Source organism: Nerophis lumbriciformis, linkage group LG24 (genome assembly GCF_033978685.3).
Source record: "Nerophis lumbriciformis linkage group LG24, RoL_Nlum_v2.1, whole genome shotgun sequence".
Lineage (NCBI taxonomy): Eukaryota > Metazoa > Chordata > Actinopteri > Syngnathiformes > Syngnathidae > Nerophis > Nerophis lumbriciformis.
Window position 1 is genome coordinate 32,274,817 of NC_084571.2, and position 27,751 is coordinate 32,302,567.

At 40.4% G+C, this 27,751-nt stretch overlaps 1 protein-coding gene across 1 annotated transcript in view; it reads left to right on the forward strand.

Moving 5' to 3' along the window:
- The window catches only part of usp31 (ubiquitin specific peptidase 31), a 30,495-nt gene extending 3,421 nt beyond the window's left edge, over positions 1-27,074 (forward strand). The window contains exons 3-16 of the mRNA XM_061981996.2: positions 42-136; positions 204-296; positions 386-521; positions 4,487-4,638; positions 4,712-4,885; positions 5,059-5,170; positions 5,245-5,339; positions 9,676-9,753; positions 10,238-10,367; positions 16,920-17,039; positions 17,108-17,333; positions 17,407-17,565; positions 17,644-17,796; positions 22,482-27,074. Coding sequence (XP_061837980.2) covers positions 42-136; positions 204-296; positions 386-521; positions 4,487-4,638; positions 4,712-4,885; positions 5,059-5,170; positions 5,245-5,339; positions 9,676-9,753; positions 10,238-10,367; positions 16,920-17,039; positions 17,108-17,333; positions 17,407-17,565; positions 17,644-17,796; positions 22,482-23,926 — 3,168 coding nt within the window. The 3' untranslated portion in view covers positions 23,927-27,074. The remainder of the gene's footprint in view (positions 1-41; positions 137-203; positions 297-385; positions 522-4,486; positions 4,639-4,711; positions 4,886-5,058; positions 5,171-5,244; positions 5,340-9,675; positions 9,754-10,237; positions 10,368-16,919; positions 17,040-17,107; positions 17,334-17,406; positions 17,566-17,643; positions 17,797-22,481) is intronic.
- The last annotated feature ends 677 nt before the right edge of the window (positions 27,075-27,751 follow it).

The window sequence follows — 27,751 nt, forward strand, 5'->3', positions numbered from 1 at the left end:
TGACTTCTGCCTCATGAACAAACTTGTTTGTGGTTGTCCAGCCACCTATTGAGGAGGATGACCAACATGCAGAAGGACCCTCCCCTCCGCTCTCAGCCGGTTCATTTGTACAAGAGCTCTTTCAGGCTCAGTACAGGTGAGTGCGACACGTCCTCGCAATGTATCCACGTTATGCATTGACTCATATTTCTATACACCAACAGGTCCTCGCTCACATGCCCACATTGCCAGAAACAGAGCAATACCTTTGACCCCTTCCTCTGCATCTCACTACCCATCCCACTGCCGCACACGCGGTAAGTGGAAGAATGGAAGCGTAAGAACCTGTCCCATACAGCAGAACGATTTGGTTAAAATTGGTATTGTGTGTATATGTCTTTGCCAGGCCATTGTACGTTACGGTGGTCTACCAGGGGAAGTACTCGCACTGTTTGAGGATCGGGGTCGCCGTGCCCCTCAACAGCGCCGTGTATCGCCTCCGGGATGCTGTGTCGCGCTCGACCAAGATGGCTATGGACCAGGTTTTTAAAAGCATTTTTATTACTACTACTTTGCTTACATTCATTGAGCTGTGACTAAAAGGATGAGTACCAAATCCGGTACTTTTTTGGCACCTAACAGGCATCGATTCTCGTAAAATCCAACAGTGCCATGTTTTGGTACCTGGGTTGTGTGTGACATCACACCCGGTTGCCAACTCAGCCAGCTCGTCACACTTCGGCACTTAAAGTAAAGTTAAAGTACTAATGATTGTCACACACACACGAGGTGTGGTGAAATTTGTCCTCTGCATTTAATAATAACTGGGATTTATATAGCGCTTTTCTAAGTACCCAAAGTCGCTTTACATGTAGAACCCATCAATCATTCACACCTGGTGGTGGTAAGCTACTTTCATAGCCACAGCTGCCCTGGGGTAGACTGACGGAAGCGTGGCTGCAATTTGCGCCGACGGCCCCTCCGACCACCACCTATCATTCAATTCACCGGTGTGAGCGGCACCGGGGGCAAAGGGTGAAGTGTCCCGCCCAAGGACACAACGGCAGCGATTTTTTGGATGGTAAGAGGCGGGGAGCGAACCTTCAACCCTCAGGTTTCTGGCACGGTTGCTCTACCCACTACGCCATGCCGCCCCTTGACCCATCCCCTTGATCACCCCCTGGGAGGTGAGAGGAGCAGTAAGCAGCAGCGGTGCCACGCCCGGGAATCATTTTTGGTAATTTAACTCCCAATTCCAACCCTTGATGCTGAGTGTCAAGCAGGGAGGTAATTGGTCCCATTTTTATAGTCTTTTGTATGACTCGGCCGGGGTTTGAACTCACAACCTACCGCTCTCAGGGCGTACACTCTAACCACTAGTCCACTGAGTAGGCGATCACTCAAGCAGCACTGAGAGCGGACCCAGCCAAACTACCTCTTGGTAATGTTGCAATTTCCAACCCCGACAAATAAATTGACTCAAACGCTCCAATGTATGTTAAGTAAGGCTCTACTTTTCTAAAAATGTTTGATGCTAATATACATTGGCTTTGCTATTGAAATGCTATTGATTAGCATGAACAATTTTACCTTCAAATCAATCTTATATAACCCTTAATCACAAATGTCTCAAACGGCTGCACAAGCCACAACGACATCCTCGGCACAGATCCTACATCAGGGCAAGAAAAACACTCAACCCAATGGGAACAACGAGAAACCTTGGAAGGGACCGCAGATGTGGGATTGTGCGATTTGGTTTTTGTGATTTTTATATCTTATAAATATAAATGCACACCACTGCGGAAATAACGAGTGAAGGAGGACATTTTACTTTTAAAGCGTTAACATTCTTTTCTCAAGGTGCCAATAATTTACTTCAAAACCTATTTGGCTTCATGCACACAGAGTCACAGACTCATAGCTTTTGTCTACGTTATGATCTTAAACTGAAGAAATAGCCAATAAAATTATACACTCTTTATAATGTAATGTAATCATAATATATAATAACAATGCAAGTAACCATCTAAAACAGCGGTGCTCATTACGTCGATCGCGATCTACCGGTCGATCTCGGAGGGTGTGTCAGTCGATCACCAGCCAGGCATTAAAAAAATAGTCCTAAAAATGAGCGATCATAAATCTTCACTATGACGTCACTTGATTGACATTCACGGCACCCGAGGGTCTTCTGAGATGACGCTGGCTGCTGCCAGCTCATTAAAATTACCGACTGGAAGGTGAGAAACACTTTATTTCAACAGACTCTGGCGCCGTACCTGTCGTCAAAACTCCAAAGACCGACTGCACAGTTGCACAATAAAAGCTCTGCTTCATCCTGCCTGCACTACCAAAATAAGAGTCTCAGAAAGCTGGCGTGCACAAGCTAGCAAGCTATGGAGTTTGCCGACAATGTATTTCTTGTAAAGTGTATACAAAGGAGTACGGAAGCTGGACAAATAAGGTGCCAAAAACCAACCACTTTCATGTGGTACTGGACAGAAAGGAGGACTTTTTTTCTCCTCCATTCGAAAATGCGGACGTTTTCATCACCACTGTCTGATTCCAATCAATGCAAGTCATCACAATCAGGTAATACACCAACTTATATTCTTGTCTTCATGAAAGAAAGGAATCTATATGTGTTAAACATGCTTGTATTATCTTTAACCACCTTTAACTTATTAACAATATTAAGTATATGTGTTAAACATGCTTGTATTATCTTTAACCACCTTTAATTTGTTAACAATATTAACTATATGTGTTAAACATGCTTGTATTATCTTTAACCACCTTTAAGTTGTTAACAATATTAACTATATGTGTTAAACATGCTTGTATTATCTTTAACCACCTTTAACTTATTAACAATATTAACTATATGTGTTAAACATGCTTGTATTATCTTTAACCACCTTTAATTTGTTAACAATATTAACTATATGTGTTAAACATGCTTGTATTATCTTTAACCACCTTTAAGTTGTTAACAATATTAACTATATGTGTTAAACATGCTTGTTTTATCTTTAACCACCTTTAAGTTGTTAACAATATTAACTATTTGTGTTAAACATGCTTGTATTATTTTTAACCACCTTTAACTTGTTAACAATATTAACTATATGTGTTAAACATGCTTGCATTATCTTTAAACACCTTTAACTTGTTAACAATATTAACTATATGTATTAAACATACTTGTATTATCATTAAACACCTTTAATGTATTAACAATATTAACTATATGTGTTAAACATGCTTGCATTATCATTAAACACCTTTAACTTGTTAACGAAAACATATATTTCATAAATAAGTAAATATAAATTATATATGTGAATGAGGTAGATCCCCACGACTTGATCAATTGAAAAGTAGCTTGCCTGCAGAAAAAGTGTGAGCACCCCTGATCTCAAAGGATATAAACTTTTATTTCTCATTACTGTAGAATTGTGTTCCAATGTACTATAATTGGAAGGTAAACAACTGTCATACTAAATAAATAAACAAAAAATAATAAAGACTTGTTTCTGTAAGCAAAAATGTAACCTAAATAAATATTGAACATCTTAAAGTGCATTTTTTCCCAGTTGAAAAAACGAGGTCGGACATTGTCTTTTTCAATCCAATCCAATCCACTTTATTTGTATAGCACATTTAAACAACAGAAATGTTTCCAAAGTGCTGCACAAAAATATTAAAAACAATATTCTAATATTATCCTTAGCTCCACCAATGACTGAATTAAAAACAAAAAATAAATACATATAAAACCAATATAAAAAAAATATAAAAATACATGTGATTAAAAACGATTTTAAAGGGTTTGTTTGTTGCCATCACGTGATCACGGCATTCTCGCTCTTTCGTCCATTTTATTTAAAGCCAAATATTACCACAATGGGATATTTGGCTTTGTGATCATATTTTTTTTCTCCTAATTTTTGTTACCTTGCGCCACTTCTCAGTGGCGAGTCGCAAGTAGTGAGACCAGACCGTGTGTCGTTGCTTCCCGTGTGTGTAAAGCTGGCGCCCCGCTCTCTGCCCACCAAGACAAATATTGTGAATGTCTGAAGAGAGGGCTAACTGCGTTTTGTTAATTCTGCTGTCAAACGCTAAGGGCGATGCACAGAGAGAGACGTCTTTCTCCCCGTTTGAAGCGAGAGACCAACAAATGCGAGGCTCAACAATTCCGATTGGCGAACATGTCTGTCACTCCAATGGCGGTGACGGCGGAGAAAAAAAGCCTCCAGCCCATTGTGGTTATTTATCGCACAAATTAAAACCTTGTTGATTCGATGCCGATTAATCGTGCAGGCCATACAGTATCGGTTCTATTGTGAATGGTACCCATCCCTAGCTGTAACAGACAATGCGTGTCACGTATAGAAGGGAACATTACGCAGTTCTGTGGTTGTTGATATGAGAAGCAAAACATACAGCAAATGTATTCAGTTTTAACCCATGCACAGTCTTTAAGTGTATATCTTACTTCTAGTTCATTCTGACCGAAATGTACTACGACGGTTTCCACCGTTCCTTCTGCGACGACGACGACGACCTCAACATCATCCAAGAGAGCGACTCCATCTTTGCCTTTGAGACGCCGGAGATGTTTAAACTCGAAAGCCTACGCACCAAAAGAGGCAAGTTCTTCATCGGTGTAGTGTTTTTGTTTTATTTTTTACGGAGATATGTAACTCTTTTTACTTCTTGTAGGAAGTCTTCTGGCCAACCTGAATCACAACAACTTGAAATACGGGACGGAAAATAGTCGGACGTCATCTTTTATGCAGGGGGCTGGGACCCCTTTGGCATCGCCCAATAAAAACCTGGCTCCTGAGAAGATGATCCTCCTGGTGTGCAATAGGGCCTGTACTGGACACCAAGCAAAAAGGTACCTACCTAGTATCTACAGCACAAGTTGTCACATTGACCAACTTCTTATAAATTTGACCAACCTTACGGGGGTATAACAAAGTCAGTGAAAGGGGCGAAGCAAGTGGAAAACATGATAACAATGCGTTACCAACCACATAACAATAAAAATATATGTTATTGTTGTCTTAGATTTGGCTTGCCTTTCGTTCTCTACATGGAGCGTACGGCCACCTGGGACGCGCTCCAGAAAGAGATCTTGGAGAAAATGCGCCACCTCCTCCGACCTGGAGTCTATATTCAGGTAGGAATTGACAAGGGTTAGTCGTAAATTTAGGTCAAGCGCAGAATATTAACGGAAAAAATGTCCGCCTGTAGGTGGGGCCTTTCAGTCTTCGAGTGGTCGGCGTGGTGGGGATCACCTACCTCCTTCCCCAGGATGAGCGACCGCTGTGTCATCCGACTGTGGAGAGGTCAGTTCTCCTCTTTGGCGTTACAGAATCTCCCAAAAACATTCAGCAAACAATGATATAAAATAGGGGCCTAACAATTCGATTCAACATTTGTGGTTGCTGAGACGATATTCTTTCAGAACGATACGATACAGTGAGTTGAAATCTATTCAGTGACTTTTTAGCAAAACAAATTCAGCAGTGTGACTCTGAAGTAAATATTGGATACTGGAGACTGCAGGTGAAGTTTCCTACATTCCTGTCATTTCTTGTAAGGGAATTATGTATGAATGAATTATATATACAAACAAGCAAGTTCTTTCTTAACAAGCGGTAACAAACTCCACACATGTTTAAACACTGAACTAGGGCTGGGCGATATGGCCTTTTATTAATATATCGATATTTTTAGGCCATGTTACAATACACAATATATATCTCGATATTTTGCCTTAGCCTTGAATGAACACTTGATGCATATAATCACAGCAGTATGATGATTCTATGTGTCGACATTAAAACATTCTTCTTCATACTGCATTAATATATGCTCATTTTAAACTTTCATGCAGAGAGGGAAATCACAAGTATGTCAATTTACCAAAAGTGTATTTATTAAACAGTTATTAAGCAGTGGCACAAACATTCACGTCATTCCCAAAACAGAAAGTGCAAGCTTGTCAGAGACATTTTAAAACAAGCTATTAGTGCACTTTTGTGCATGATGTCACTAAGATGACATATCAAAACAACACTAAATTAAAGTGCACTTTTTGTACAGAATGCCACTACAATAGTTAAAAACAGATAAAGTGCACTTTCGTGCATGATGTCACACAAGATATTTCAATAACTGTCAAATACAAATGAGCTGCATAATAGGAAATCAAATAGTGTATGTCCTTCGCTATGTGGTAGGTTACTGCGGACGTTATCTCCCTCTGTTGTTGACTATTTTTTTCATACGGTGTTGATGTGGAAATGGTTGCTTGTGCATTTTGTTGGTGTGGCACCGAACGGAGATGTTGACATGCAGAGTTTAAAGCACTCTTCATTCTCTAGTGGGTGACTTTTCAAATGAAGCTGCAAATTACCAGTAATGCTACTTTTGTAGCAACGCTTTTGCCGCATAATTGTTCAACATATTCCCGCTTGAAGCCAAACCACTGCCAGTCGATGGACTCCGTGCTGTTTTTCTTGGGAATTACTTCTTCTTCCTTCATTTGTTACCAGATTCGCACCTTCTCTCTCTGGTATTACCACTCGCACCACACCGCTAGCACAACAGCTAATGTTACCATGCCGCTACCTCTCTGCTCCGCGAGGCGTGACAGTATGTGACGTATGCAAGAAGGTGCGCTTGTTTTATCTCTCTGTGAGAAGAAAAGACAAGAAAGAGTGGGAAACGCATGTAGTGTAATGCCCACAACTAAAAGCAACTGCGTGAGAACGTATGGTCGAATATCACGATATAGTCATTTTGTATATCGCACAGAGACAAACCCGCGATATATCGAGTATATTCGATATATCGCCCAGCCCTACACTGAACACACAGACACCCAAACTCTCGCGGGACTCTTTTCACTAGTCTGCCACTTTAGCACATGTCACACATAGAGGTGGGAATCTTTGGGCACCTCACGATTCGATTACAATTCAGGAGCTACAATTCGATTAAAAATGGATTATTGATGCATCGTTAATTTATATATAGATGCAGTTTTACATTTCTTTTCGTTTCACTAAAGCAGGGGTGCTCATTACGTCGATCGCGAGCTACCGGTTGATCGTGGAGGGTGTGTCAGTTGATCGCCAGCCAGGCATTAAAAAAATAGACCTAAAAATGAGTGATCATCAATCTTCACCAAAACGTCACTTTCGCCACTTGATTGACATTCACGGCACCCGAGGGTTGGCTGCTGCAAGATCATTATTAAGAACAAATGACACTTTTTATTTCAACAGACTCTCGCGCCGTACCTGCCGTCAAAACTCTTAAACTCTTAAACACCGACCACACGGTTCTTGTCTTCACAATAAATACGCTGCTTCATCCTGCCCGCGCTAACAAAATAAGAGTCCCAGAAAGCTAGCGTGCACAAGCTAGCAAGCTACGGAGTTTGCCGCCAATGCATTTTATGTAAAGTGTATAAAAAGGAGTATGGAAGCTGGACAAATAAGATGACAAAAACCAACCACTTTCATGTGGTATTGGACAAATAGGAGGACTGTTTTTCTCCTCCATTTGAAAATACGAACATTATCAGCACTACTGTTTGATTCCAATCAATGCAAGTCATCAGAATCAGGTAATACTAAGGGTGTAACGGTACATGTATTTGTATCGAACCGTTTCGGTACGGGGGATTCGGTTCGGTTCGGAGGTGTACCGAACGAGTTTCCACACGGACATATTAAGTAGCGTACCGCACGTTGTGTAAACAATGCACACTGAGGCACAACACACGGCATGCTAGCAGCGACCGGGCTACTACAACATGCAAAAGCAAGAGCTGGAAGACCCTCCTGCCTCGTTAAGATTTCCCATTTGGGAACATTTCGGTTTCGCGGTGCGATACAACAATGGATAACATCGCTTCAACGAAGAGAAAGACGAACAGACACATCTCCCACCGCATTCAAGCAGCCTCTCCTCGGCGAGTCAGGCAGGGCTAAAAATAACAAATGCCGTTGGTGTTCTTATAGCAGCAGATTTAAGACCCTATTGCATTAAAAACTAGATTTTGACCCACTTTTATGGTGGAAGAACAATGAGCCCATACATCCTCTTACTGCCAAGTTAGCCAGGCACTACCTCGCCATACCTGCTACCTCCGTGCCCAGCCAAAGGGTATTTTCCACAGCTGGAGACATTTTAACGGCAAGCAGGTCTGCTCTTTCTGCAGACAATGTGGATAAACTGATTTTCTGGCAAAAAACATGAAAATTGAGTGAAAGTCACCAGGGTTAAAGGCTGGGGGGAAAAGAAAAGTTAATCTGATGCTGAATTGACTTGAAACTGTTTAATGTTGCACTTTTTGTATGGAGAAGAAAAGTTTTGTCATTTTATTTAATCTGAGCAACAACTTGAAGCAGTTTAATGTTGCACTTTATATGTGGAAATGTTGCACTTTATATGTTGAAAGGTTTTGTTAAGAAAGCAATTCTGAACCTCATCTTATTTAGTTTTTATTTTATATATGTTGACTGTATTAACAATCGACCCTGTGTGTATATGTATGTTATTGTTACGTTAAAAGGATAAAGCCATTGTTTACAAATTTTGGTAAATAAATAACCAGAAAATGTATATTTTGTTTTTTTCTTACTGTACCGAAAATGAACCGAACCGTGACCTCTAAACCGAGGTACGTACCGAACCAACATTTTTGTGTACCGTTACACCCTTAGGTAATACACCAACTTATATTCTTGTCTTCATGAAAGAAAGTAATCTGTTTGTGTTAAACATTATTGTATTATCATTAAAGAATTTTAACTTAACAAAAACGTCTCTTTCATAAATAGATAAATATAAATTATATACATGAATGAGGTAAATCTCTTCGACTTGGTCAATTGAAAAGTAGCTCGTCTGCAGAAAAAGTGTGGACACCACTGCACTAAAGAAACAATATTCAAGGCTCCAATATCAGTATCGTACTGAAAAGGAAAACGTTTGGAAGACTTATAATAATGGTTGTGTTGACCTATTTTCACTCCAAGATGATACGAGATGTACACTGACTATAAAGTTTGAGTTTCATTTATTTAGCATTGCCTAATTAAATTTTGTGTGACACGTAGTTGAGGCCGTATGTGTTGAGGGGTTGTTTACCGCTTTCCTGCAGTGCTTTTAAATCTCAGTACTAAGATGACAAGCTTGGATGACAGGCCCTAGCACGTCTGCTAAAATGCCAGTTTGACATATTTTTGTTTTTTTCTCTCATTCTGACCCACATAAAGCAAGCCAGAACACCACTGGTGTGTAAACATGTATCAGTCAAAAGTTCAGCATTAGCTGTCATTCCTAAAAATGTAAAGTGAACTTTGAACACATGCATTTATCGAGGTTGTGAGGTACTATCTAATGAAATCTCATAGTTGTAAAAGGCAGCATGTGAGCCACAGCTATTTTATTGGAACTCATTATAGATGTTTTTGACTGTTTATTTTCTCCTTTGTTGTATACGATATAAAACATCAACAATTTCATGCAGCTAAGTGCTTGTTTTGAAACGACACTTAATTGCGCAAGTAGCTCATCGAACACACAACTCAGACACTCTTTCTCTCGACACGGTCGTAACCGCCTATTAACATTTTTTTTGTTTTTGCGCTGCGTATTTTACAGAGCATATAAGTCCTGTGGACAGGGCGGTCCGCCGCACGTGAAGATCGTGGTGGAGTGGGACAAAGAGACCAAAGACTAGTAAGTGGGGGACAACAGATGCATTCTATAATATGACAATGACCAATGACATTGTACACATTTGGTATAAAGTTAAAGTCCCAACGATAGTCACAAACACTCTAGATGTGGTGAAATTATCCTCTGCATTTGACCCATCCCCATGTTCACCCACTGGGGGGTGAGGGGAGCAGTGAGCAGCACGGGTGGCCGCGCTCGGGAATCATTTGGTGATTTAACCCCCAATTCCAACCCTTGATGTCGAGTGCCAAGCAGGGAGGTATTAGGTCCCATTTTTATATTCTTTGGTATGACTCGGCCGGGGTTTGAACTCACGACCTTCCAGTCTCAGGGCGGACACTCTAACCACAAGGCCACTGAGCAGGTTATGTTATTCAATGAGATACTTACATCCTAATAAAGTAGTTAAAAACACTATTAGTGTGCACACCAAGGTGTCTGTCCCAGGAGTTTTTACAACTTTTAACGTTTTATTCAACTGCAGTCTATTCGGACACACGGAGGAGGAGTACATACCCGACGCCGAGAGCGTGTATCTGTACAGGGAGCAACACCACCAGCCGCAGGCCTGCACTCTGGCTCAGTGTTTTCAGCTGTACACTAAAGAGGAGCAGGTAACACACAAATCACAAACTAATCGCATGTGCAATTGGACGTTGACAAGGTTACGTTGAAGCCTTGAAGCCACGGAGGACTGTTTGGCAAGCACAGACTGTTCTTAATTCATACCTGTCTAGTTTGTGGCCTAAAGGGTCTGCCAACAAAACGGAAACTAAACCGTAGGGACACAATGTTTGTTGTGACAAGAACGCAACAAATGTAAGTGTAAATCCCACAACTTGCAATGATTCATTAAATATTGTAGGAATATTTTTTGTCGACTGGATTTAAAAAAAAAAAATACTGTGTATAGTCGTCATTCGCGCTGCAAATATTGCGGTTTCACTTCAAATTTTTTGAATTATTTTTTTAAGCATAATCTACATCACAGGTGTCAAACTAAAGGCCCATGGGCCAAACCTGGCCCGCCACATCAAAACCTTACTAAATATATTTGTTCTTTACATTTTGGCATAAAAAATCATGTACTGCATGCAATTGCACATCTTTTAAAATTCAATATTATCAAAATATTAAATTATCATGTATTCCAAAAATATTTTTTGTTATAATAAAGATAAATACTGTACTTAAATATCTGCTTGACTTATGATTTCAAAACAAATTATCCATCAAATTGTAGACTGTAAATTTGACAAGAGAGTTTCCGGTTATATTTTTTTACCGTAAAATCAATTTTGGTACTGTTTTTTTTCCCTATACAGTAAGACACTAAAACATTAAAAACCAAACAAAAAAAACATTAAAAACAACAGGATTTTACGGTTGCTTGAATTTTACTGCTTAAACAGTGGTATTGTTTTTCCATTCCATTTGTTAAATTTGTGTATATGTTGTAAAAAAAAACAATGCTTTTTCTGTAAAATTCTGGTGACTGAGCTGCCAGTTTTTAAAGTAACATTTGTATATATTTTTTGCAGCTGATGTAAAAAAATATATTGTTAATGTATTATATATATATATATAAACTAGAGATATACGATAAATGCTTTAAAATGTAATATCGGAAACCTGAAGCTCGAGAAAATAAGATTTACTTAACGGAGCTCTGAAAACAAGTTTTTTAAAGTGTGGAGACTTTTTTTGACCAATCCTCTACACAAGTGCAGGAAGAGCCCTAGACATGTACCTAAATATGACTGCCGACGTTTCAGGCCTTGTCATGCTGCTTCTACAGTGTGTTTCAGTTTTCAATTACTTTGTCTTAAGTGCCTTGTATTGAACTTTTTTTTTTTTTTTTACTCTGGGTACTTTTGCACTCTTACGTTTGTTTTTTGTTTTTGTTTTGAGTGACAGCAGGGGTAGGAGACGATGAGGGTTTGAATTTGTTGTTAATGTGAATGTGAAATCAATAAAAAGAACCATGAAGAAAATGTAATATCGGAAATTATCGGTATCGTTTTTTTATCGGTATCGTTTTTTAAATTTTTTTTATTTATTAAATCAACATAAAAAACACAAGATACACTTACAATTAGTGCACCAACCCAAAAAACCTCCCTCCCCCATTTACACTCATTCACACTCATTCACACAAAAGGGTTGTTTCTTCTGTTATTAATATTTTGGTTCCTACATTATATATCAATATATATCAATACAGTCTGCAAGGGATACAGTCCGTAAGCACACATGATTGTGTGTGCTGCTGGTCCACTAATAGTACTAACCTTTAACAGTTAATTTTACTCATTTTCATTAATTACTAGTTTCTATGTAACTGTTTTTATATAGTTTTACTTTCTTTTTTATTCAAGAAAATGTTTTTAATTTATTTATTTTATTTTATTAATTTTTTTAAAAAGGACCTTATCTTCACCATACCTGGTTGTCCAAATTAGGCATAATAATGTGTTAATTCCACGACTGTATATATCGGTATCGGTAATTAAGAGTTGGACGATATCGGCAAAAAAGCCATTATCGGACATCCCTAATATAAACATGTACCGGTATATTCATATATTACTCATTGTTAAAGGCAGCCTTCTGAGGGCAACCATAACTGCGATGTGGCCCTTCAATGAAAACAAGTTTGACATCCCTGATCTACATGATAAGCTCCATCTTAATGAGGACAAGCGGCACAGAAAGCTATTGGATGGATATTCTACATATTTTTGACCTAAATTAAGTATTAAATTAAGGGTCACTATTGTGCAAAACCAACTTTTCTTCCCTATTTGACCTGTTTTTGTGTATTTGGGATCTGCATAAGTCCCGCAAATGTGCAATCAAACCATGAAGGCATTATTGATTAAAAAATTCCTGCCTTCCTTCATACTTCCATGAAATGAGCCGTTTGGAATTCGCCACATTGGTGACATTTTTGCCGTTTTTGACATCAGCGGATTATCCCCATATAATTAATTTACTCACAGTGCTTTGCGCGCGGCCGCCATTGTAGTCAGACGCTGTGGTTAATAAGCTCCTTTTTTCTATCCTCGTTATGGGGCAGACTGGCTCATACATGCACATGCATCCACTACGGTTGCCATTTCTAATACAAAGTAGCGTATAGTTCAAACTTACATCTGTGAGTAGACTTGAAAAAAAACAACCCAAAATGTCAGGGAGAAGATGCTGTCGAAGTGGAGCCACATAATTGCGCATCCTGAAGAGACGGTCAGAAAGTGGCTTAAAAACTGTTTGTAAAACATAATCCATGCACAATTTTCACCAAAGAACAACCATTACATGTCATGTAGACCAGTGGTCCGGAACTTTTTTTGCACCAGGGACCGGTTTAATGTAGGCATTATTTTCAGGGACCGTCTTTCCTCTTGTGCCAGATAAAAATACAGCAAAAATAAGTGCATGAAAAATACAACTCACTATAACACTGGATTAGTGGGAGCCCTGGGCTTGTTTCTTTGCAATGAGCTGCAGATGGAAATCAGCCTTTGGCTACAATCTGTCACATTTATATTTTATATGTTCATTAATGTGCATTGTATCATGTCACAAAGCTATAACAAATGGCAACTTCCTATGAGGAGTGTTATTGTACATCTATAAACAAGCTTATTGGTGTGTCTAGTGGGATAGGCGAAAGTTAAGTCGGAGAAAATGCAGTAGTTTATAAATTATTTAATGTTTCTCTGCGGCCCGGTAGCAAAATGCGCAACGGACCAGTCCGGGGTTGGTAACCACTGCTTTACAGTACAGATAAGAACGACATTTCGTTGCATTAGCTCGTTGTAGTGCAAGATAAAAGAGCAATAATGTGCAGTTATAAATAAATAGATTACTGCACAGATAAATGTTGCACTTTTTCATCCATCCATCCATTTTCTACCGCTTATTCCCTTTGGGGTCGCGGGGGGCGCTGGAGCCTATCTCAGCTACAATCGGGCGGAAGGCGGTGTACACCCTGGACAAGTCGCCACCTCATCGCAGGGCCAACACAGATAGACAGACAACATTCACACTAACATCCACACACTAGGGCCAATTTAGTGTTGCCAATCAACCTATCCCCAGGTGCATGTCTTTGGAGGTGGGAGGAAGCCGGAGTACCCGGAGGGAACCCACGCAGTCACGGGGAGGACATGCAAACTCCACACAGAAAGATCCCGAGCCCGGGATTGAACCCAAGACTACTCAGGACCTTCGTATTGTGAGGCAGATGCACTAACCCCTCTTCCACCGTGCTACACTTTTTCATATGCATCAAAATGCAGTCCGTTAAAAATTATTTAATGTTTCTCTGCGGCCCGGTAGCAAATGCCTCACGGACCGGTGGTTGGGGACCACTTATGTAGACCACAAGGAAGTGTTTTAAATGTAGACTTTTGACCCTTTTAATGTATTACAAGGCAGTATTTGTCTCATCCTCCCATCCATTTTCTACGGCTTGCCCCTATTGGAAATGCGGGTGGGCTGGAGCCTATCCTAGCTGCGATGCATGGCATTGCAATGCTAACAACAAAGCTAATTATCATAGCTGCGACTGTCAAGTGGAGTACGTTTTGGCAGAACAATATACGCACATTGTTTTAGCATGCAAAGTATTTCCATGCCGTGGCCGTGTTGTAGTGGCTGGGTGATGGCCATAGCAATGATGCTTGGAAGATCCTTTGGGTTATCGGTGAGTAGAACAGTAAAATATACTCCAAGCTACTAGATTGGGTGAAACGAGCCAATATGGGTGTTTTTATGTTTAGAGGCCTCTGGTTATGTTAAAAAAACATATTTAGAAGGTTGGAAACCAGTTTTGAGCTCTATAAAAATTAGAGATGTCCTATAATGGCTTTTTTGCTGATATCCGATATTCCGATATTGTCCAACTCTTAATTACAGATTCCGATACCGATATATACAGTCGTGGAATTAGCACATTATTATGCCTACCGTATTTTTCGGACTATAAGTCGCAGTTTTTTTCATAGTTTGGCCGGGGGTGCGACTTACACTCAGGAGCGACTTATGTGTGAAATTATTAACACATTACCGTAAAATATCAAATAATATTATTTAGCTCATTCACGTAAGAGACTAGACCGGGGGTCGGCAACCCACGGCTCTAGAGCCACATGCGGCTCTTTAGTGCCGCCCTAGTGGCTCTCTGGAGCTTTTTCGAAAATGTATGAAAAAAGATGAGGGGGAAAAAAAATATTTTTTGTGTTAATATGGTTTCTGTAGGAGGACAAACATGACACAAACCTCCCCAATTGTTGTAAAGCACACTGTTTGTATTAAACATGCTTCACTGATTCGAGTATTTGGCGAGCGCCGTTTTGTCCCACTAATTTTGGCGGTCCTTGAACTCACCATAGTTTGTTTACATTTAAAACTTTCTAGGACGTGTTTTATGTCACTTCTTTTTCTGTCTCATTTTGTCCACCAAACTTTTAACGTTGTGCATGAATTCACAAAGGTGAGTTTTGTTGATGTTATTGACTTGTGTGGAGTGCTAATCGGGCATATTTGGTCACTGCATGACTGCAAGCTAATCGATGCTAACATGCTATTTAGGCTAGCTATATGTACATATTGCATCATTATGCCACATTTGTAGGTATATTTGAGGTCTTCTAGTTTCCTTTAAGTCCGCTTAATTCAGTTTATATCTCATGACCCACTATCTGTATGTAATATGGATTTTAATTTTTTTTGCGGCTCCAGACAGATTTGTTTTTGTATTTTTGGTCCAATATGGCTCTTTCAACATTTTGGGTTGCCGACCCCTAGACTAGACGTATAAAATTTCGTCGGATTTAGCGATTAGGAGTGACAGATTGTTTGGTAAACGTATAGCATGTTCTATATGTTATAGTTATTTGAATGACTCTTACCATAATATGTTACGTTAACATACCAGGCACGTTCTCAGTTGGTTATTTATGCCTCATATAACGTACACTTATTCAGCCTGTTGTTCACTATTCTTTATTTATTTTAAATTGTCTTTCAAATGTCTATTCTTGGTGTTGGGTTTTATCAAATAAATTTCCCCCAAAAATGTGACTTATACTCCAGTGCGACTTATATATGGTTTTTCCCTTCTTTATTATGCATTTTCGGCCGGTGCGACTTATACTCTGGAGCGACTTATACTCCGAAAAATGCTGTAATTTTGTTGTGATGCCCCGCTGGATGCATTAAACAATGTAACAAGGTTTTCCCAAAATAAATCAACTCAATTTATGGAAAAAAATGCCAACATGGCACTGCCATATTTATTATTGAAGTCACAAAGTGCATTATTTTTTAACATGCCTCAAAACAGCAGCTTGGAATTTGGGACATGCTCTTCCTGAGATAATCCTGATACCCACTACAACTATGGGAAGTACTATACTTTGACTTTCACAAAGTGCATTATTTTTTTAATTTTTTTTTAAACATGCCTCAAAACAACAGCTACAAAAACAATGAAGGCACACAGCTTCAGTCCAGAGTACACTAGAGTAATAAAGTAAACAATAACATAGTCCTCCTTTCGTGCAAGACTGCCTGGCATACTGTATAACAGGAAATTATAAACCGGGCTCAATCTGAACAGCCGCTATGGGCGTCTACATCAACTATATGATTTGCCTGTGAAGCTGGACAGGACAAAAAAAAAGTACTTTTTGAAGCCGATACCAATAATTTCCAATATTACATTTTAAAGCATTTATCGGCCGATAATATCGGCAGTCCGATATTATCGGACATCTCTAATAAAAATATTTATATTTAATATTTAATTGATATCGAAATCCGTTTGCAAGGGACGACTGGGTTTCAGTTTTTCTCAGTCAGCGGGAGTTCCTCCATGTTACTCTCGGCGCTCACTCTGGTGCTAAAAACAGTCTCTTTTTGTGGTTTTGCTGTGTTTTTTACTCCTAATGCTACGTTTGGACTAACATACCACGTGAAGCCAAGGCCAACATAAACCATTGCAAAAGAATGTAGGAGGGGGAGCAGAGAGAAACGCAAATAAAAGCCGGTGCCCCATGCGATTTGAGGTTTTGTTTTTTTATTATAATTTTTTTTTTACAAGCGGCTAAATGGAGTTTGTCCTTGATGGCCGCTGCTATGGTTCTTGTGTGTTTCAGCTGGCCCCAGACGACGCCTGGCGCTGCCCCCACTGCAAGCAGCTGCAGCAGGGCCGCATTAAGCTCAGCCTGTGGACATTGCCCGACGTGCTCATACTGCACCTCAAGAGGTTCAGACAGGTACTTCAACTCGCCGTCTTGTTTGTGTCAACCCTCAGGCAGACGCAAGCCGTCTTTTGTGTTCTCAGGAGGGAGACCGCAGGGTGAAGATGCAAAACTTGGTGCAGTTCCCGCTGATGGGCATGGACATGGCGCCTCACGTGGTGAAGAGGAGCCAGAGCAGCTGGAGTCTACCTTCCCACTGGTCACCGTGGAGACGACCCTACGGCTTAGGGAGAAACCCTGATGACTTCCTGTATGACCTGTACGCTGTGTGCAACCATCACGGGAGCATGCACGGAGGCCACTACACTGGTAACAAACAGCCATTGTATGATTGGAGAAATGTGCTGTTCTTGCACATTAAATCACATTTCCTTTTCTGCAGCCTACTGCAAGAACTCCGTCGATGGTCAGTGGTACTGTTTTGATGACAGCGAGGTTTCACCCGTAGCCGACGACGACGTGTGTCAACAAACTGCCTACATTCTCTTCTACCAGCGGAGGACTGCTATACCTTCCTGGTCCGCCAACAGTTCTGTTGCAGGTCAGGCTGGTTTTAACCCCTAACTCTCCAGTCAGCTCATTCACTTTTGTATCGACACGTCTTTAATTCACCTGGCAGGCTCTACCAGTTCTTCCCTGTGCGACCACTGGATAAACAGGCTGCCCGGTAGCAGACCTGCTAGCTTGGCGTCAGGCGCCTCATCCAGACGCACCTCTCTGGCTTCGCTGGCGGAGTCGGTGGAGTTTCCCGCAGAGCGTAGCGAAGACGACGGTGAGACAATCCACGTATTTATTGTACTGCAAATATTACTGTGGAAGTTACCTCCTAGCAGGTTTGGTGGATCACACGTCAGCTGGAGACCGTTGTTCTGGTTTGACAAAGGTTTTTATTTTTCCACAATATTCATATGACACTCGACTTTTCAGTCATCCTCTGTGTCATGCCTCTCTCTTCCTCCTGCTCCCGGCCGCTCACTGCCAGCTGTGTCTCGCCGTCAGCACATGCCCAGCCCCTATCCGATGGTGCTCGTCCTCCGCACCACAGACAGAGGCGGTGACCTTTGCTCCTGCAAGCGCGCTAGCCACACCTCCTCCCACAATTAAATTTTTTCACAATTTGACTACCGTATTTTTCGGACTATAAGTCGCAGTTTTTTTTCATAGTTTGGCCGGGGGTGCGACTTATACTCAGGAGCGACTTATGTGTGAAATTATTAACACATTACCGTAAAATATCAAATAATATTATTTAGCTCATTCACGTAAGAGACTAGACGTATAAGATTTCATGGGATTTAGCGATTAGGAGTGACATATTGTTTGGTAAACATATAGCATGTTCTATATGTTATAGTTATTTGAATGACTCTTACCATAATATGTTACGTTAACATACCAGGCACGTTCTCAGTTGGTTATTTATGCCTCATATAACGTACACTTATTCAGCCTGTTGTTCACTATTCTTTATTTATTTTAAATTGCCTTTCAAATGTCTATTCTTGGTGTTGGGTTTTATCAAATCGATTTCCCCAAAAATGCGACTTATACTCCAGTGCGACTTATATATGTTTTTTTCCTTCTTTATTATGCATTTTCGTCCGGTGCGACTTATACTCCGGGGCAACTTATACTCCGAAAAATACGGTACTAATAAATGACATACTTTTGAAGCAACACCGCAGACTCCAGAAAATCAGAAATGGGTACCAAATTCGGTACTTTTATAGGCACCGACCGAATTCCGCTGCTACTACAGGGTATCAATTGATGTGAAATTAAATGGTGCCATATCTTGATACCTTCGTTACTTGTGACGTCACGTCTGTTTGCAGACTACACAGTCACTCAAGCACAGCTGTGGGCTAACCCCGGAGGAAGATCCCAGATAATAGCAGTGTAAATGAACTTGCACAGCACTACAGAGTTGACCTGAAAAAAGAGGAGTTTCTCACATTTTCTCACCTGCAAAACAGTGGCTGGTTGTCCACCCAAAGATATGTTGTCTGTGCACAACCCTTTTTGATTCAAAATTTTTGCACTTGCAAGATTTTTTTGCTCACAATTTGTTGTTATTGTATTAGAATTACACAGCAAAAATCGAAATCAAATCAAATCAAATCAACTTTATTTATAAAGCACATTTAAAATTTACCACAGGGGTAGCCAAAGTGCTGTACAATGGGCAGGTTAAAAGATAATATGAGTACCAAGCAAACACAACACAACACTAACAAAACACGATAAAAAATAAATAAATAATATAGAATAAATAAAAACATAAAAACATAAAAAACAGGTTCACAGCATGTGTATTATGGGGTGCCATTGCAGGATGGATATCATTCAGTGTTAAAAGCCATGGAATAAAAGTATGTTTTTAAGAGAGATTTAAAAACAGGAAGAGAGGAGGCTTGTCTAATACTCAGAGGTAGGTCGTTCCAGAGCTTGGGAGCAGCAGTGGCGAAAGCTCTGTCACCTCTAAGCTTCAGCCTTGTGTCAGGGACCGTCAACAGCAGCTGATCGGCTGATCTTAGGGATCGGGTGGGGCAGTAAGGCTGAAGGAGGTCGGAGAGATAGGTTGGTGCGAGGTTGTTTAGACATTTAAAAACAAATAAAAGGAGTTTAAAATTGATTCGATAACGCACAGGGAGCCAATGAAGGGACGCTAATATAGGGGTGATGTGCTCACGTCTGCGGGTCTGTGTTAGCAGACGAGCAGCAGAGTTCTGCACGAGCTGCAGGCGGGCGAGGGAGGCCTGGCTAATGCCTACATACAGAAATGGTTGAAAGGCAGTATTGTTAGTTTCCCGTTATTACTGTAATGATAACTCAAGGCATTTAGACCAAATGTGTCAAATTCAAGGCCCACTGGCCACACCAGGTGATATGGACTATCACAATAACCTGCCATTTATGGTGAAAACGATAAAAGTGAAGATAAAAAACACCCATGGAACTCCACCTTTTTGACTATGAGTCTGTCAGTTTATCCGGTCTTCAGAGCCCCAAAAACAGTACCGTGTTTTCTGGACCATAGGGCGCACCAGATTATAAGGCGCACTGCCGATGAGCGGGTCTATTAAGGACTTTTTTCATACAAAAGGCGTACCGGTTTATAAGGCGCATTAAAGGGGTCATATTATGATTTTTTTCTAAATTTATAACATCTCCTTGTGGTCTACATAACATGTAATGGTGGTTCTTTGGTCAAAATGTTGCATAAATGATGTTTTACAGATCATCTTCAAGTCCCTTTCTGACAGTCGCTTCAGGATGAGCCGTTTTGTGGGCGGTCTTATTTACAAAAATACTGAAAATATTGTCTGATTACAAGAACATTTTAAAAGGTATGGAAGTTAATTTTCTGTCAGCAACATTATAGACATTATTATTATGAGTTTTAAATTACAAATCAATCAGGTAGTGTTATGATGCGACTTCAGTGTGAACTGTCTTGCGCTCCGGTCGCATAATGATGAGGCTTATCATAAGCGTCATTATTGTTGACCGAAATAGACGGATACAAAATAAATTAGTTGACAAATTAGCAGAAACAGGCTAAAATGTTTTAGGAACTCACGTCAATCAAAGTTCCACCACTGATCGCCAACACGCTCTTCAGAGCAGACATCGAGGCAAATGTCCCCAAAACTGTGAGTGACATCTTCTTTCATAATCTTCTCCGCGGTTCAGAAAATGTTGACTTTGCTTGCACAGAATCCTTGAAATTGCAACAGTACTAATACAACTAGAAGTGAAGCATGCTTACTTCCGAGTTTACTTATTTTATCAATAAACAATTAACATGTATTAACACAAACAAAAGTACCAAAAATTGGTACTGATCCCAGGCACCGGTACCAATATACATTTTCTTTTCTAATCTCATCCTTTGGCAGCATCATTCCAATATCAACATTGCGCTTGAAATCAAACAAAACATCAGGTTTTCTCGCAGTTCTTCAGCTTCAGACAGAAATCGGCTACTTCTCATGTCTGGCAAACCTCGCCTGGCCATGTGAAACTGAAACAGATGTGAGCTCGGCAAGCCGCTCGTGGTTGACGGGAAGCGAGGGCTCGCTTTGCAGAGTGCTGCCTCAGCATATGGTTACCAGGAGTGTGGCCAGCACATGCGGTGTTATGTAATTTACTACTGTATTAGGTTTCACTCCATGCCATTGGGCTGGTTTAGATTTATAGGCCGGTCTTAATTGAGACGTAATCAATGCACTGCAAAAAGTCAGTGTTCAAAAACAATAAAAAAAAAAAGAAATTAGGGGTATTTTACTTGAACTAAGCAAAATTATCTGCCAATAGAACAAGAAAATTTGGCTTGTCAAGACTTTCCAAAACAAGTAAAATTAGCTAACCTCAATGAACCCCAAAATACCTTAAAATAAGTATATTCTCACTAACAACACTTTTCTTGGTAGAAAAAAAAAAGTTGACTTTTTTACTCAATATGTTGAAACATTTTCTTAAATTAAGTAAATGCTAGTGCCATTATCTTGACATAATGATATGCGCTCGGCATCATGATTTTTTTTTTCATGCTTGAAGTAAGAAATTATTACTTTAAAAAAGTACCGTATTTTTCGGACTATAAGTCGCAGTTTTTTTCATAGTTTGGCCAGGGGTGCGACTTATACTCAGGAGTGACTTATGTGTGAAATTATTAACACATTACCGTAAAATATAAAATATTATTTAGCTCATTCACGTAAGAGACTAAACGTATAAGATTTCATGGGATTTAGCGATTAGAAGTGACAGATTGTTTGGTAAACGTATAGCATTTTCTACATGTTACAGTTATTTGAATGACTCTTACCATAATATGTTACGTTAACATACCAGGCACGTTCTCAGTTGGTTATTTATGCGTCATATAACGTACACTTATTCAGCCAGTTGTTCACTAATCTTTATTTATTTTAAATTGCCTTTCAAATGTCTATTCTTGGTGTTAGGTTTTATCAAATACATTTCCCCAAAAAATGCAACTTATACTCCAGTGCGACTTATATATGTTTTTTTCCTTCTTTATTGTGCATTTTCGGCCGGTGCGACTTATACTCCGGAGCGACTTATACTCCGAAAAATACGGTAGTTTTATACTTGTGAGTGGTAATGACACAGCTTTGCAACAGTTGATATTCTAGTTTCAAGCATGTTTTACTCAATGTAGGTCATAAAATCTCAGCTACAAGCTGTAATATCTTACTGAGATAATTTAGGACCAAAACCCTTAAAACAAGTAAAACTCTAACATAAAATCTGCTTAGTGAGAAGAATTATCTTATCAGACAGAAAATAAACAAATATCACCCTTATTTGAGATATTTAATCTTACTTAGATTTTAGTTTTTGCAGTGTGACGTTTGCTCATGGGTAAACGTTTTACTGCTTACAATTGTGTATTTTTCCTCAATAGTCTTCATCTTTGTTTTCAAGGTGGTTTCTCCGTCCGCCCCTTCGTGAGGAGCATCCAGCGTCAGAGCTCGTCTTCCAGGTCGTCCATTGCCAGCCCCTTAGCTTACAGTGACAGCGGCGTCAAGCCCTCCTGGTCCCTCTCCACCAAGCTGCAAATGAGGTCCAGCTCACCCTCGCGCTTCTCCCTGGACTCTCGGTGCTCGCCACCCCTTGAGCGGATCGGCGAGGCCTGCGACGACCGCGTGTCCACGTCCTGCTTCGGCAGCTACAGCCGACACGAGCGCTACTTCGGCAGCAGGACTCCCTTGTCTGCGGTGGAGAGCAACCACGCCGAGCAGGAGAACCACAACAAGCGTTTCCTGGATATGATGTACTGCCGCGCTCCCACGCCGGTGGACAAGAAGACGTCCAAAAACGAGCCCACCGAAAACAACAACCAGATCACGGCCATAGACCAAAACGTCCTTCCGTCTCAAGCCACGCCCTCCAAGGAGCAGAAACGCAAAGAAAGCACAAGCTCCACGAAAACCACCAAAGCAGAGCAGGAAAAAACCTCCAAAAAACGTCTGTGTAATAAACCCGCGACGTCCGAGACCCCCTCGAGCACGCCTGTAAAAGGCAAGAAGGTAAGCAACACGAAAGAGAAGAACGTCACGAGCAAGAAAAGCAGCTTGACACCTAGTGGGACGCCTTCCAAAACAAAGGAGGCGTCCTCAACTCTGGAGGCGACGTCAAAACACAGACTGTGTGTGCGCTCCACGCCTCTGTCGTCAGCGTCACCCTCCCCCACCACCAAGAAGAACCCGGGCGTCCCCGAGAAGAACCCGGCCAGCGCTCGTAAGCGTCTGGTGGAGAGGAGCTTCAGCAGAGACTCCATGCACACCAGTCCTCTGATCAACAGCCCGCGAGGAAGCCCTCTGTCCAAGACGGGCGAGAGCAGCCGACACGAGGCGAAGACGGTGCGGAGCTCCAGCAGCAGCTCGTCCGTCACCAGCCTGCGCTCTCCCAGCGTGTCCAGCAGAGACCTGCAGCGTGGTGGAAAGTCAGAGGAGAAAGGCCTGTCCTTCTTTAAAAGTGCGCTGAGACAACGGGAAAGCCGCCGGTCGGCCGACTTAGGCAAGAGCAGCCTGCTTTTCAAAAGGACTTCGGAGAGGACATACAAGCAGAACGGACAGGCCAAGGAAGGCGGCGTTGAGAACGGCAAAACGGCGGTCGACACATCCTCGCCTCTGAAAGCAGAAGCTCCGAGAGCCGCAGCTGAGAAAAAGGCAGACGCCAAGGAGTCCAAGGCAGCCTCCTCTCTCGGCCGCTCTCTGCTGCACGTGGGCAAGACCAAGGCTTCCGGTGCCGACGCGAGTCTCAAGTCGCCGGCCAATGGTAAGAAACCGCTCGACAGGAAGACACCTTGCCGGAAGCTGTCGTCGAGCACGCAATCACCCGCACGTACGACACAGCGGCCTCAGTGACGCCACCATCGTACGTACTTTTCTTCTTACTGAATGCAGCTACTGTACATTCTCTGTGCCTACCTTCTGCTCAGCACCCCGCTGTGAAAAGTACGCAAACTTGACACTTAGGCTACCTTCACACTGTTGCAATTCCGGTTTTATTCCCCATATGTGACGCGCACATTTTTTCACCGTACAATTCCCGTTTTTACAAATCCAACCAAGACCTCTTGCATATTTAGATCTAAATTTCGTTTATGGCCGATAGAACTGCAGTCTGAACAATCGGGTCGCGATTATCCAACCTAAACGTCATCAAAAAGCGACAGTTCTCGGCCAAAATAAACAATTGCGAAAATAAATATTGGACGAATGAGCAGAAAAAGATGTTTTAGATAGGGATGCAATGATTAACAAGATTTACTATTGACATTAATTAAAAAACGGCGTGGCTCAGTTGGTAGAGTGCCACTTTAAGGTTCCAGGTTCGATTCCAGCTCCTGCCAAAGGACCTCACTGCCGTTGTGTCCTTTAGCAAGACACTTCATCCTTGCTCCCAGTGCCACCCACACTGGTTTAAATGCAGTTTAAAAAGTAAATAATAGGTTTTGCTATGTAATGCAGTCTCTAGAGGGGAAAAAAAGTGCTACATAAAATATAATCCATTAAAAATGCCAGAATGATTTAATCTCAAAGGCTCCACTACACCTTGAGTTTCAGTCATCCTCACTCGCTATACATTTTTATCAGTAGCTCAGCGTTGTGCAAGTTTAGTGTAAACAAACCGCATCATTAGGTACTCCTGTCAAGGGCTTCATTTAGTGTTATTTTTGTCTGTGTTGGCATTGTACGTTAATACAGCAAGTAGGGATGGGTACCGTTCACAATGGAACCGATACATACCAATTACCAGTACATGGGAATCGATGCCGGTACTAGTGTGTGTTAATAAATATGAATTGTTTTCGATAATTACATTTTTATTGCAACATTTAAAAGTTGGCTGATCATAACAACTGCTGTCCAGTTGTTACTTCTTGTTTTATCGTGACATTTCCAAGTCCAAGACGTGAGACGGCAGTAATGTGTAGTTTATGGTGTGTTGGCTAGTCAGTTTAGTTTTGGCTGTCGAGTCTTTTGTTGCGGCCAAAATGTGTTAATACTGTAAGTACTTGTTTTCGATTGATTGTGCTTAATTATTCACCAGCTGTTTGATTGTAACATGCATCCAAGTTGGCGATTTCAGCGCCTCCAAATTTGTTAATGAAAACTACATGTAAAATCGCTAATGCTAATCAGTAGCATGTCATTAGCAAAGCCTTATTTTACTTACAGTACGTTGGAACGGTTTTTGAGTCAGTTTCTTTGATGGCATTGAAAATTGCAATTTTACCTAGAGAGTGATTACCAAGTGCCGAAGTGCGAAGACTCGGCGACTGGGCGTGACGTCATAGCCCAACCCAGGTACTGAAACATGGCACCGTTGCATTTTTCGTGAATCGGTACTTGGTAGGACCGGTGAGATTCGGTCGGTGCCAAAAAAAGTACATGCTACCCATCCCTAATAGCAATCCAATCCAATCCAATCCACTTTAGTTATGTAGCACATTTAAACAACAAAAATGTTTCCAAAGTGCTGCACAACAATATTAAAAACAATATTCAAATATTATCCTTAGCTCCACCAATGACTGAATAAAAACAAAAAATAAATAAATATAAAACCAATATAAAAACAATATAAAAAATAAATATGATTAAAAACGATTTTAAAGGGTAAAACCAATTAAAACAGTAAATAGAAATCAAAATTAAAAAAAAAACACAGAGGACCACACAACTCACGTACTGTTAAAAGCCAAAGAATAAAAGTGGGTCTTAAGACAAGACTTAAAACACTCCACTGTGGGAGCAGTTTGAACATGGAGGGGCAGAGTGTTCCAGAGCTTAGGGCCGACCACAGAGAAGGCCCTGTCTCCCCTGGATTTAAGTCTGGTCTTGGGCACCACGAGCTGGAGCTGGCTCTCGGACCTCAGAGCGCGCGCAGGAGTGTAAATTTGGATGAGGTCTGAGATATACTGAGGTGCCAGTCCATGTAAAGCTTTAAAAACAAACAGCAAGGTTTTAAAATCAATTCTAAAATGAACAGGGAGCCAGTGCAAACTCTGAAGAATTAGGGTTATATGCTCGCGTTTCCTGGCCCCTGTTAAAAGTCGTGCTACCGCCAAGTGTAAAACATCAGAAGCTTGTACAATAACAGCATTATACCATGCGATCTAACTATGTGTATTCTCGTTATTATTAACACAGCATAAAATAGATGATTCAAAATGAATAGGCATGGATGACAGTTGATGAGTAACATTTCCCCTGGGGATCAATAAAGTTGTCTTATATTAATAATACAATTATTAATCTAATAATAGTTTGTTTATATTTTTTTATTTTGTACTGTTATTTATATGAAAATACCTAAGGAATATCTCATTTTATATATTTTTTTGTTTTGATATACATCATGACATAGTAATCGTGATTATTACTCAAGACATTAATCGTTGCATTCCTAGTCCTGGAACTCACGTCAATATCCCACCACCAAGGAGTCCTCGGAACACACGTCCAGGCAAATGTCCCACAAACTGCGTGGGACAAAATTCCTGTCTTCCTTCTTAATCTTGTACGTGAAACAATTTGGTTGGAAAAAAAAAAGTCCTTAAACTTGCTACAAATCTACTGAAATTGGAGCCATGACGTCAAGATCGGATTTAATAAATAAAAAAATCAGAATTGGCCGTAATACCCTGCAGTGTGAACGTAGCCTCAGAATCCAAAATCCCATCCAGGAGACTTACTTCATTAATGAGCTTTCTCCTCAGTGACATAATGAGTCTGTGGTCAAGGTCGAGACCACAAACACGAAATAGAAAGCGTTTCATTCCGAGTAATGATTATTTATTTACGTTTCGAAAATTGATTTGAGCAAAGACGTGTCTGAGAATTTTTTTAACGTCACGATGGCCAACGAAACGGCAGAATAAACTTGCTAATTGGTCCACAAGACACACTTATAGATATTTTACAACTATTTTTGTTTAAATACCAGTTTTATAATAGTGTTTTATAAGAAAATGTTTTGGAATGAAACCCTTTAAAAATCTCTATATATACACACGGTGTGTGTGTGTGTGTGTGTGTGTGTGTGTGTATATATACACACATATATATATATATATATATATATATATATATATATATATATATATATATATACACACACACATATGTGTATATATATATATATATATATATATATATACATATATACATATGTATATATATATATATATACACACACACACACACACATATATATATATACAATATATAAATAGCTGTAGATGCGTCTGTATAGAAAGTATAAAGTATGTATTGTTCTACTTCCAAAAGCAAAGTCAAAACAATCTTAAACGCGTTACTAATAGTAACAAACGGTAACATGGTAGTCTACTACTGTATGCATCACTGAGTAGGAATGTAGTAATTATTCTGCACTTTGTAATAGATCAGTAGCTTTCTTCCTCCTGTAGCAAAAGTATACAAACACTAACTTGATGTAACTCTCGCGTGTCTTCTAAAACATCATTTTAACATATCGTCAAGTAGTTCCAGGCCTTTTATATTAAAAAAAAGGGTACATGGTGCTGTAACCAGACACTGTCTGGCATTTTTAACACCAGAACTTAGTAGAACCCAGTCAGCGTACGTTATGTCATCGATCCTAAACTTGTTTTTGTTGACATCATGTCATAATATAGTGCTCTTCAAGAAAAACGAGGTTTT